This window comes from Lathyrus oleraceus, chromosome 2 (assembly GCF_024323335.1).
Source record: "Lathyrus oleraceus cultivar Zhongwan6 chromosome 2, CAAS_Psat_ZW6_1.0, whole genome shotgun sequence".
NCBI classification, from domain to species: Eukaryota; Viridiplantae; Streptophyta; class Magnoliopsida; order Fabales; family Fabaceae; genus Lathyrus; species Lathyrus oleraceus.
The window spans coordinates 15,761,408-15,773,959 of NC_066580.1; the positions used below are offsets into that span (position 1 = coordinate 15,761,408).

The following is a 12,552-nucleotide window of genomic DNA, read 5'->3' on the forward strand; positions in this document are numbered from 1 at the left end:
CGTTATAGCCGATCCCTCACGAAATAACTCACTAACCACCACTCAGAACTTTCTATTCCTAGTCTGCCAACGTAAGTAGGGCTAGGCGATGTATAAAACATTAATTATCTATGTCCCTACTTGGATTGTCCTATCCATATTCAACCAGCGTAAGTACAACAATTGTCCCAGGTCCAACACATAAGCTAATGATCAGTATTTCCTATGTGCCCAAAATCAGATTAAAAGAGTATCTCACATAAAAAGTATTACGAACAAGAAGCAATTGAGTACGATTATAAATTAATAAGTTCATATAACGGTTAAATCAACATAGAATCTTACAATATAGAAATAAGTTCATCATAACACAACCTAACCTAGAGGAGCTTAACTACTTATAATTCATATTACAATACCACAACCGATAGATGAAAATAACATATGAACTCCCTTGAAGTAATGACTTCCAATGTCCTAAAAATCACCCTCGATGCTCTTAAATCCTGTCTTGATCTCCCAATTTTGCAACCCTTGTGAAAGTGCTGAAAAACCTCTTTTAAAGGCATCAGAAAAAGGTTCAAAAAAGTTACCATCGCGCGCACGATACCCTGTATCGCGCACGTGATGCAACTTTTAATGCCTTATCGCATGGGCGATGGTGTATGTGATTATTTCCGAAGCTTCACTATTTTTTTCTCTCTCATTTTTCACTCAAATTTTCACTAAATTCACAATTTAAATACTTAGTTATTTTCCCTCATTCTTTATTCATTCTTCCTCAAATTTGTTTGACTTTCACTTATTTTTCTTCAATTTTTCAACTAAATATATATCAATATCGGATTGTCATCCTTCTCCTATTTCAAAAACCCTAGTTTTGATTCTTTTTAAATTGCAATTAAGCTTAAAAAAAATTATTTGTTTTGCGGAAGGGCGTTTCTCTCCCTTTAAAAAAGTTTGGTTTCTTAAACCATTTAATTTAAACCGGTTTATTTTATGAAACGGTTCAAGACCAGTTTATTGTTTCTATGTACAGAAAAGTGAATTTTACTGCAAGTCTGCGCAGCTTTAAAATTTCGAACACCCTAACCTAACCACTACTCGGCCGCAAACGAAACCTAAACGACGACGTTTCTCTGTTCATCTTCAAGCTTCACCTCTCTCTATTGAGGAACAATGAGAAGACCTAAATCCAAACAGTTTCGTAAACAACAACGCCTCTCAGAAGAAGATGATATCAAGCAGTTGAATTCATGGATTCAGTTCCAGAAACCAGATTCCGGTTCGAACCCAATGTCTCTACCACCTCTCCCCAAAAACTCCCCTGTCGGTCACCTCGGCGACAATACGTTCTCCCGCTACGCCGGCGTCGTGAGGTTTGAGCAGTTGCCACTGTCGAAGAAAACCAAAGACGCATTGCGAAGCTCCAAGTTCGTTTCCATGACTGATATTCAAAGAGCTTCTCTTCCTCATGCACTCTGTGGCCGTGATGTTCTCGGTGCCGCTAAAACTGGCTCCGGGAAAACACTTGCTTTCATTATCCCAGTGAGTGCTTCACTAATTATGTTAGCGTTAGGGATTTGTTTTATTTGATTTTGAAATTTGAATGATTATGGTGAAACTTTTCTGTATATACTTGATTGTTTGTGTTCTTTTTATTGAATCAGTATTTTGCTAATTTAGTCCTTTAATTGAATGAAAGTGTTCAATTTTAGGGTTTTAGTTGTCACAAGGCAAGTTAGAAAGATTAATGCCTAAACCATCAATTAGTCTCTAAGTAACACTATCTCCTACTTAGTCCTTATACTAAAATATTAAGTAGCCCTTAAACTATATGAAATACTATTAAAATTAGTTCCCGCTGTTATATATTGGCATGAGATATTAGGGTTTAAGGGTATGTTGGGATTGGTGGTATGAGATGTAATGGAATAGAATGGAGTGGTAATTAATGATTTGGATTACAAATAATGGATGGAGTGAAATGGAACATGATGGGATCTATTCTGTTCCATTCCATCCAATTCTCTATTTTTTGTTCCATCCAATTTGAGGTGTATGCAATGGAGTGAGACATTTTTAATAAAATAATCAAACAATGGAGGGGGATCTATATTCCAATCCGCTCCAGATTCCGCTATGTTATGTTTTATTCTGCTTTGTTATGTTCCATCAATCCAAAAATAGCCTAAAGAGACAGATTTTTTATAGTTTAGGGACTAGTTTGATGGATTTCATATTGTTTTAAGTACTATTTATTATTTTCATATGGTTTGGGGACTGAATAAAAGAGAAAGTGATACATGTTCTACTAAATTAATGGTTTACTTAAGATTAAATTGTTTACTCCTACGAGTTTGAGACCAAATTGATGATTTGTTTTTTGTTTGTTAATATTTGTTTGGTTTTTGGGGATTTATTTTGTGAATGATAGGTGTTGGAGAAATTGTATAGAGAGAGATGGGGACCGGAAGATGGGGTTGGGAGCATAATAATATCACCTACAAGAGAATTAGCTGGTCAGATATTCGAGGTGTTGAATTCTGTTGGGAAGTACCATGGTTTTAGTGCTGGTCTCCTCATTGGTGGTCGTAAGGATGTTGACACTGAGAAAGAACGTGTCAACGAGCTCAACATTTTGATCTGCACACCTGGTCGCCTTCTACAACACATGGATGAAACTCCTAATTTTGATTGTTCACAGATGCAGGTCCATATAATATCTTTATTTCTTATATATTCTTATATCCTGGATTAGATTAACCTCAATCTTACTCTGAAATGAGAATGCGATCAAACATTTTATCGTCTCAATTTTAGCTTCATTGTCTTTTAACAACCTCGGGGACTTTTCTATGCTTTGCTGACCTTCAATTTTTTGCCTCCTTAATAGCAGCTACCTAGGTGATTTTGTAATGGTGGTTGAAGCATTGTATCTTTGTGGTTATATTTTTATATGGTTGAGTCCTTGTTAGGCATAACATAATAAGGCTAAGTTTGGATTAGCTTTTAACTTAAAGGAGCTTTCCAATTAAAATGAGTTTATGGTTTTCTCCTAATAAGGGAAGTCCTTATCAACCTATAGGAGTTTATGGAGTAATTAAAGGAGATAGTTTGGAGTTAATTTCAGCTCATAGGAGAAACCATTGCTTCAAAAAACTCTTGAGTCTTCATAAAAATACTTGTAGATATTACTGGATTCTTTTTAATTTCTTTCTTTTCAAAAAGTGTTTGTTAGGAAGTTTATTGAAAATAGCTCTAATTTAATGTTCCAAAGTAGGGTGTTTTGTTTTTGCTAGGTGAACTTGGTCACAGATATTTATCTTTTGTAAAAATAGCTGATGATTGAGTGGACTTTTTGGATACAGGTTTTGGTACTAGATGAGGCTGATCGTATTCTTGACAGTGGATTCAAGAAGGAACTAAATGCAATCATCTCACAGTTACCAAAACGTAGGCAAACTATGCTTTTCTCAGCAACTCAAACGAAATCAGTTCAAGATCTTGCAAGACTAAGTTTGAAGGACCCAGAGTATCTGAGTGTACATGAAGAGTCTGTGGCTGCCACTCCTACTCTCTTGAAGCAAATTGTGATGATTGTTCCTCTGGATCAAAAGTTAGATATGCTGTGGACTTTCATAAAGACTCATCTACAGTTCAAAACAATTGTCTTTCTATCAAGCTGTAAACAGGTAACTCCACTTCTCTGTCCTTTGTCAAGGAGATTTTTCTACTTGATTGGAATCACATTTTCTGAAAAATAGTTCTTCAAAGAATTTTACAAAACTGTTTACAAAATTAAAAATTAAGTACACAAATCAATCTGTCCCTTAGTCTGCATTTGTGGAACTTCTGTTCTGGTTTATCAGCTGTGCCAATTGTGTTTATTGTAATTGGAAGGCTTTTAAAGGATTTACAGGACAAACTGTTGACAATTCTTACATGTTAACAGGGAGAAAGTATTTCCATTTACAAAGATTGTGTTGGTCATGTTTATGTGTGTTTTTGGTGCAAATTTCCACTCCTGAGCTCAAATATCTTCCATAGCATTAAACATTCACTTCCCTGCTTAATAGGTAAATTATGTCTATGAAGCATTTAGAAAACTTCACCCTGGCATACCGTTGAAGTGCCTCCATGGGAGGATGAAACAGGAAAAAAGAATGGCAATATATTCCGAGTTCTGTGAGAATCGCTCAGTTCTCTTCTCAACTGATGTAGCTGCAAGAGGCCTTGATTTTAATAAAGCAGTTGACTGGGTTGTTCAGGTGAGTGTTTTGCTTCTTGCTTCTTGTCTCAACTCGAGTCTTAAGGCTTTCAGGTGGGGGTTGGAAGGTGAAAGTTTCTTATTATGGTTAGAATCTAACTTTTCTCTTACATTTATGTAGGTAGATTGTCCTGAAAATGTAGCATCTTACATACATAGAGTTGGCCGTACTGCTCGTTATAAATCTGATGGAAAGTCAGTTTTGTTTCTATTGCCTTCAGAAACTCAAATGCTTGAAAAGTTAGAAGCAGCAAAGGTTCCAGTGCATTTAGTCAAGGTACATTTGCTCTGGAAATGCATTTAACATCGATGTGTCAGATTTATGGATGTCATTTTCTTATATGGCTTGGTGTCTGTGTCATGTTTTCTCAGATTTATGGATGTCATTTTCTTATATGGCTTGGTGTCTGTGTCATGTTTTCTCTAACATATTTGCTTACGATGCTTTATTTGCTGATTATTCAGCCAAAGAAAGAAAAACTGCAACCAGTGTCCAGCTTGTTGGCATCTTTACTAGTCAAATACCCAGAACTTCAGCAGCGAGCCCAAAGGGCATTTGTCACCTACTTGAGATCCATCCATCTCCAAAAGGATAAAGAGATTTTTGATATTTTGAAACTTCCTATTGATGAGTATTCAGCATCATTAGGTCTACCGATGACCCCCAAAATTCGTTTTATAAACCAGAAACTTAAATCTAAAGCTGTGTCAACAAAATCAAATTTAGCTGAACCAGTGGATCCAAACCAGGAAAATGTCTTAGAAGGTTCTAGAGAAAAGCTAGACAAAATTGTTTTCAAAGACGAGGAAATTGAAAACGATCTTCTTCAAGCAGCTGATACCTCAAAAGAAGATGACACGAAGTCAGCTGATATTGGAGAATTAATGTATGTCCCTTTATATGTGTTCAGTAGTATTGTAAAAGTAGTTTAGACAACTTTTCTGACAATGTTGCTTTGTTATTTTTGTAGTTTCAATTTGGGCATACTAGTCTTCTGTTTTTTTTTTTGAAAGAAGTCTTCTGGTTTCACATTGCTGAGACAATGGACATTCTAATTTAAAGCTTATGATGGCTTGTGAAAAGTTCAAAATCTGAATTGTTTTAAGTAGGATTTGTGATATTTCTTGTTGGGGATCATTTGGCGTGGAGAGTGTTGAGCTTCTACTTTTTCTTTTACTGATTTAGATCTTTCGTATGCAGACCAGCAACTCGTTTATTAAAGAAAAAAAAGCTCAAGATTAACTTGCATAGACCACTAGGGAGTCGAGTTGTATTCGATGATGAAGGCAACACACTTCCTCCACTAGCCAGGATTGCTGGCACACAAAGTGTCAAGGATTCATTGCTAATTGATCCAGGTATGTGCAATTGAAGCCAGATTTTTAACAGAAATAACAATTTATAAAATCAGATCCTTGTCTGTTTGTAAAGCTATGTATCAATTGCATTATCTATTATGTCGACGTACCTGAATGCCAAATTTTCTCCCTTTCCTATTGTTTTTCTTTTTCAAGCTGATTTAAAACTTAAATCTATAACTTCAATGTTATGGTCTTTTGTTTTGGAAGTCAAATTGGACAAAGGAAATATGGTGTGGCAACTGGGTAGGTTGTCCCATTCTATCTTTTTCAGTAATGGTAAACAAGCATCGGGGGCTTCATTGCTTTCGTCATTTTATTAATTTTATTAAAATGATAAATATGTTTTAAAACTTTAAATTAAATGCACAAGTAAAGAATATGACAGCCATTAATTCCCAATAGATTGTGACATAAGTACAATTTCTGTGTATGTGATAATTGTTACATTGTATGTGATCATTGTTGAGTTCAACCTAATTGGGACTAGACCCCATTTGTTCACAATATTGTATGACTCAGTATTAATTTATATGTGATCATTGCTAAAGCATGCAATATATTATTTATTCTGACATCTCCGTATCTCTCTCATCTTCATGCAGAACAAAAAGCTGAATACTATAAAAGGATGCGAGAGGATTTGAAGAAGGCAGATAAGGAAGATAAACTTGTAGAGCGTCAGCGACTTAGAGAAAAAAGAATCAAGCAGAAAATGAAACGGAAGGCTGATAATATGGAAGAAGAGGACAACCAAGATAATATCTCTGGGTCAGAAGAAGACGAAACTGTAAATAAACGCCGCCATAAAAAGAGTAAAATATACTTTGATAGTGACAGTGACGAGGGTGAAAGAAAAGAAGTCACAGGTAATCAAGGTATTACTTTGCAGGAGCAAGAAGCTTTGGCTTTGAAGCTGTTGCAATCCATGCAAGCATAGGATGCAGATATATGACGTTTAATCACGTCAACAATATGAAAAATAGAGGAAATTTTGATCGCATTAGAGAAGTTTAATGAACAATGAATTTTGCAGCATTCAATGGCAGTAAGCGAATTAAGTTGTTAACCATTAAATTTATTATTAGCAAAGCCAATGGCCTAGAAGAGTTACTACCAGCTACTTTTGTCTGGTTACAGTTTTGAATTTTATGGATGAGTTATACAGTTTCTTTTTTTTCGATGTTAAAGTTGAGGATATGGCCGAAGACACTGATGATGAATGTAACTGAGAACTTAGATTATTGGTCGTGTAATCATAGGTTTATGTGGAAATTTGTATTTGGGTCCAGTAAAAAATACTACTATTTTTATTGTTTAATGTCAAAAGCACTTGTTCTATTTGGCGTGCAACACATTGGATCCATGGTTACTAGGTTTCATTTGCATTGTTTTTTCTCTAGTTTTTGCTATTTCTCATTTCATGAATAATTTGATAAAGTAACAAAATAACAAATTGTCGATGAATGATCAATTGGAAATGAGGTAGTTGGGAGACGGAGAACACAGGCAGTAGGATTGGTTGAAGAAAACCCACAAACTAGGGTTCCTGAACTGGACATTTTTGTTGTTGTTTTGAACACATTGTAACGATTTGGCCGTTTACTCTTTTTTCTTTTTTAAACTAGTTCGAAATAGGGATGGTTAAAAAATGTATATAAAACGATGGTTAAAAAATATATATACAAGATATACTAGTATAAATTAAGTAGTTTTGGTCTGTCAGAAATGTGTATTTTAGTTGAAAAATAAATTAAATAATAGAATTAAATAGTTTTGGTACGTCAGAAATGTGTATTTTAGTTGAAAAAATAAATTAAATAATAGAAAGTTAAGTAGTTTCGGTTCGTAGGACATGTATATTTTATGTAGTCTTGATCTGTAGAAAATATATAAAATAATTTTTTTATTGTCATATGAGCTTATAAGTTATAAGTTCAAAAACATGGAAAGAAGATCCCATCTAACATTTTTGGTTTTGCCATCTCTCCTGTGTAATATTGACATTTGGATTCGACTATAATTATTTAATCTTCTTTAACTTTTAAGTTAATGGCGCGAACGAAAGCAGAATGGAGAGCAGCGGACATCCATGTCTAACTTATATGCTATTAGACATTCATGCTATTTGACTATGTTTTTCTTTTTTTTTTAAATAATTTTATAAATTAATATTTAAGCCCTATTTTTTCAAAGAATAATTAATGATTCTAAAATAAGCCCTATTTAAGTATATGGTTTGAAAACTAAAATAAATAAAATGAAAAACAATAATTAAATTCTATTAATTTGATGAATATGTGATAGTGGAAATGATATAGACTTAGATATTTATTATATAGTTATTTTATAAAGCATGAAATGATAGATTCATTTGTTGAAAATAGTTTTTATTTGTTGATTCGTGTTTTAAAATTAAGAAATATATTATTATAATCATATTATTAATATAATCATATTATTATTATTATTATTATTATTATTATTATTATTATTATTATTATTATTATTATTATTATATATTAGGGGGAAAATTAGCGGAACAAAAAAGGTTAAATCTACTGTCAGTTTCAAAATAACAATCATATAGTTTGAAATAGAAAATTAAGAAATTGATAGATTTTTCATCGATATATTTGAAAGGGAGTGTTGCATAAAAAAAACAAAACAAAAGAAATAGAAAATACAGTTTCCTTACACTGGATTTCTCAACCTTGTCTTCATGCAACAAAGAAATGGATGTAATATGAAATGAAGAGATATAAATTGAATGGTGAAATACTGAGTATGTTCAACTTTGATACAATCAAAATGAACTCCATGTTTGAATCAACTTTAACAATACCCAGTCCTTAAAATAAAACATTTTTTTCTGAAAGTCAATCAATACATGCATATAAGCACCACTCTTATAAATATATAGAACACATTTAAATTATAAATTCTTATTGAAAACATTTTCACACTATATAATAAAACATGTCTATCCTTCAACTCTTCGGGACATACATCTGCAACACTGCCTCTATTAATTTGTTGTACACACCTGAAATGGATATCACATGAATAAATGAAGAATTCAACTTATTAAGAACCACATTGACACACATAATATAATAGATAACTATCAATTGAAATTATAAGACATAATAGATTTAAAAGTATATTGAACGATCACTATCGATTAAAATAGATGCAACATAATAGATCTATAATAACTTATCCAAAAGAAAAGTAACACATATCTAAAGAAAGAGGCCCATAAAGAAGCAAAGAGAAAAAGATATTTGGTGTTTCTCGGGACAAATTCCTATTTAATAACAATACATGCATACAAACACCAATTTTATAAGCACCTTGAATTATTGCAAGACATTGTAACCATTATGCGCTTCCAAGATAAACATGCAAACCTGTAGCATAATAGTGTCATGAAGAATATTATGTATTTATGGAACCGACACTGCCTTGGACGATAAGATAAAATCACAGTTTAAATCACGGATAAAATCATCAACTTCTAATCAATATAAAGATAAAAATCTTTCAAAGAGCATACGCTAAAACTGTTGAATCAGAGTACATAAGCAAAACTCTGAAACATGACTCAAGAATTTTAACAGACATATGTGTAAGAACAAAATAAAGATATCTACCAAATGAAAATATTGTAAGATAAATTTTATTTAAAATAGAATAGATCTATAATATGTTATCAGAAATAAAAGTATGTCATACCTGAAAAAAAATCATCCTTTGATTATTGTAACACTGTAACAATTTTGCGCATCCAAGACAAAAAAGGAAACATGTAGAATTGGATAGCTCCAACGTTCAACACCTTCAATGTCGTTCCTTGAATCATTTCCAAAGTTATTTAAAATAGTCATTAGCAACAATAAACAAAGCTAATCAAACAAACTATCAAGTACCATACTATCATCATAAACAAAACACCGGTGAATACATGTCTAACACTAAAACCGTTGTTAAAAAATCACCAAATCAAGGTTTCTACTCACATCATGCAAAAATTTTAAACACGGCAGAAATTTTTATATTCTTTCATGAAAAAATGAATTGCACCTTTTGACGTATAACTCTTGTTGAAGGTTTGATCAAGTGAAATGCACTTCTCTGCATCATGCTTCATCCCATACTTATATGTTTTCGAAGACTTTTCATATTCTTTCATGAAAAAAGGAACTGCAACTTTCGACGTATAACCTTTGTTGAAGGTTGAATCAAGTGCAATGAACTTCTCTGCATCCTCTAAACCTACAGGCATTACCCACAGTATGGTGTAAATCATTTTCCTCTTACTATATGACTGAAATAAATAGAGAATTCAACTTATTAGGAACCGCATTGAGACGCATGAAATAATAGATAACTATCCATTGAAATTATAAGACATAATAACAGTGTCATAAAGACTATTATGTGTTATAGATTTGACATTGCCTTGGACTGCGAGATAAAATCACAAATTAAATCACAGATCAAATCACCAACTTCTAATCAATGTAAATATAAAAATTATTCAAAGAGCCTACACTCAAATTATTGATTCATAGTACATAAGCAAAACTCTAACATTACCAAAGAATTTTATCAGACATGTGTGTAAGAACAAAATACAGATAAATATATGCCATACTTGAAGAAATCAACCTTTAATTATTGTAACACATCGTAACCCTCTCACAATCTTTTGTATATGCGCATCCAATACAAAAAAGCAGACATGTAAAATTGTGTAGCTCCAACGCTCTCACAATTAACATATTCAACGTCGTTACCTTGAATTAATTCCAAAGTTAGGATTAATAACGAAATATAAATTTAATAAACCTTATTAAGTTAATAAAATAAAAAGGATTGTTACCCTGAATTACTTGACAATCGCCATGGATACCGAGGAATACATGTACAAAACTAAAACAATCGTTAAAAGTCACCAAATCAAAGTTTTTACTCACATAATGCAGATTTTTTTTTACTACAATATCCATTGTTAGTTTCAAATAGGTAATATTAGTTAATCAAGTTTACCATTAACAGAAATGATAAATGAAAAATTAATTTTAAGTATATAATAATCAATGAGTAAAAGTATCATACTCACAGATCAAGCTTCTCACATTAAGGGGGACACTCATAGGTCATGAACCAGTGGAAAAAATAAATCGTAAAAATTAAATCCATGTCAGATGTAATTAAACAAAAGTCGGGATGTAAGAACATTCGGGAGTGACGTTAACTTGATCGAATCTTATTCACAACAACTAATCTAGGTATGCCATAACGAAAAACATAAAACCTGATTTGATCTAAACTCGATGATATAAGAACATTTGGGATTGACGTTAACCTGATCCTCTCTCTCTCTCTCTCTCTCTCTCTCTCCATCTCTCTCTCCCCCCCCCTCTCTCTCTCTCTCTCTCTCTCTCTCTCTCTCTCTCTCTCTCTCTCTCTCTCTCTCTCTCTCTCTCTCTCTCTCTCTCTCTCCTCTCTCTCTCTCCCTCTCCCTCTCCCTCTCCCTCTCCCTCTCCTCTCTCCTCTCTCTCCTCTCTCTCTCTCTCTCTCTCTCTCTCTCTCTCTCTCTCTCTCTCTCTCTCTCTCTCTCTCTCTCTCTCTCTCTCTCTCTCTCTCTCTCTCTCTCTCTCTCTCTCTCTCTCTCTCTCTCTCTCTCTCTCTCTCTCTCTCTCTCTCTCTCTCTCTCTCTCTCTCTCTCTCTCTCTCTCTCTCTCTCTCTCTCTCAAACATATTCCTAACATCAAATTAAAATATATCATTAATATTAAGTTGTCTTTTGGCCATAAACTAAATTCGTTTTAAGTTGGATCTATTGAAGTTAAATTAAAATAATAGAAGATTTTCTTGAATTAAGTACAGAAATCATAATGTGGATTTTCTTAAATTGATAACATATTATTCATTTACGTTTGACACATGTACACTATATTTTTTTTCTTCCAACTTATTCAACTTAATAAGAGGTTCTGGGTAGGGGTGGCAAAATGGGTTGGACCCGTCAGGTATACCTGTTTTGCCTCGTTTTTTACGGGAAAAACCAAAATTTTATGCCCTCATCCTCTAATATGCCCGCCCTGTTCCGCCTCGTTTTTTGCGGGATTTTATGGACTTGGACATTGATCGATCACCATGTTCACTATATTTTCGTTGCTTATCCGACAAGAAATCAAAGATTTTGAGACACTGTGTACGCATTATGGCACCTTTAAAGTTAATTTTCATTCCTGTAAGTTATTTAAGCAATTTTATTAATTGTCAGTTTTATTTTGTGTTTCCGTGATTTTACGCTTCGGTTGTCGTGTTTATATCCTCCAGGTACACGGATAAGATCCAATGGACTCAATGCGAGAAAGTGGAAAGTTCTGACATTCGGAAAAAAAAAGATTTCTCAGCTCAGGAGGTCTGACACGGGCACCCGTGTCACCTGACAAGGACCGTCTCAGGAGGAAGGCCAAGAAAGTACAAGAAATGCCCAAAATAGTGGTCTGACAAGGCCACCCGTGTCAGGTCATCTGGGGCGGGTCAGCAAGGAAATAACAAGTCAGAGAGCTGACACGGCCGTCCGTGTCAGCCCAAAAGCTAATTTTCTAGTTTTCGGGCTTTTTCACCGGGCTTGAGCTGCATGGACGTTTTGGAGATTTCCACCTTCTACTATGGGATTTTCACTATATTATGAGAGTTTCTACAATTGCAAAGATCATCTTGGAATGAGGCGAACACAGTATTATCAGACAAGCAAGGATTATAGAGATCAAGGAATTCGGAGAGCAGAAGGTTTTCATGAGCGGAAACGATTCAAGATCCACGTCATCCAATTACTTGTAATGTGTATTTTTCATCTTGAATTTGTTTTGAACAATATGAGTAGCTAAACCCCCCAATGCCAGGGGGTGTCCCTGATTTAG

The 12,552-nt window shown here is 33.8% G+C and overlaps 1 protein-coding gene across 1 annotated transcript; it reads left to right on the plus strand.

The window, feature by feature from the left end:
• Nucleotides 1-986: 986 nt before the first annotated feature.
• On the plus strand, nucleotides 987-6,949 carry LOC127117689 (DEAD-box ATP-dependent RNA helicase 32). Its single transcript, XM_051047780.1, has 8 exons — nucleotides 987-1,527; nucleotides 2,417-2,692; nucleotides 3,351-3,674; nucleotides 4,059-4,250; nucleotides 4,371-4,526; nucleotides 4,715-5,136; nucleotides 5,451-5,608; nucleotides 6,214-6,949. Exons 1-8 carry the CDS (start codon nucleotides 1,159-1,161, stop codon nucleotides 6,546-6,548), a joined length of 2,232 nt encoding a protein of 743 aa, XP_050903737.1. The 5' UTR covers nucleotides 987-1,158; the 3' UTR covers nucleotides 6,549-6,949.
• Nucleotides 6,950-12,552: the final 5,603 nt, after the last annotated feature.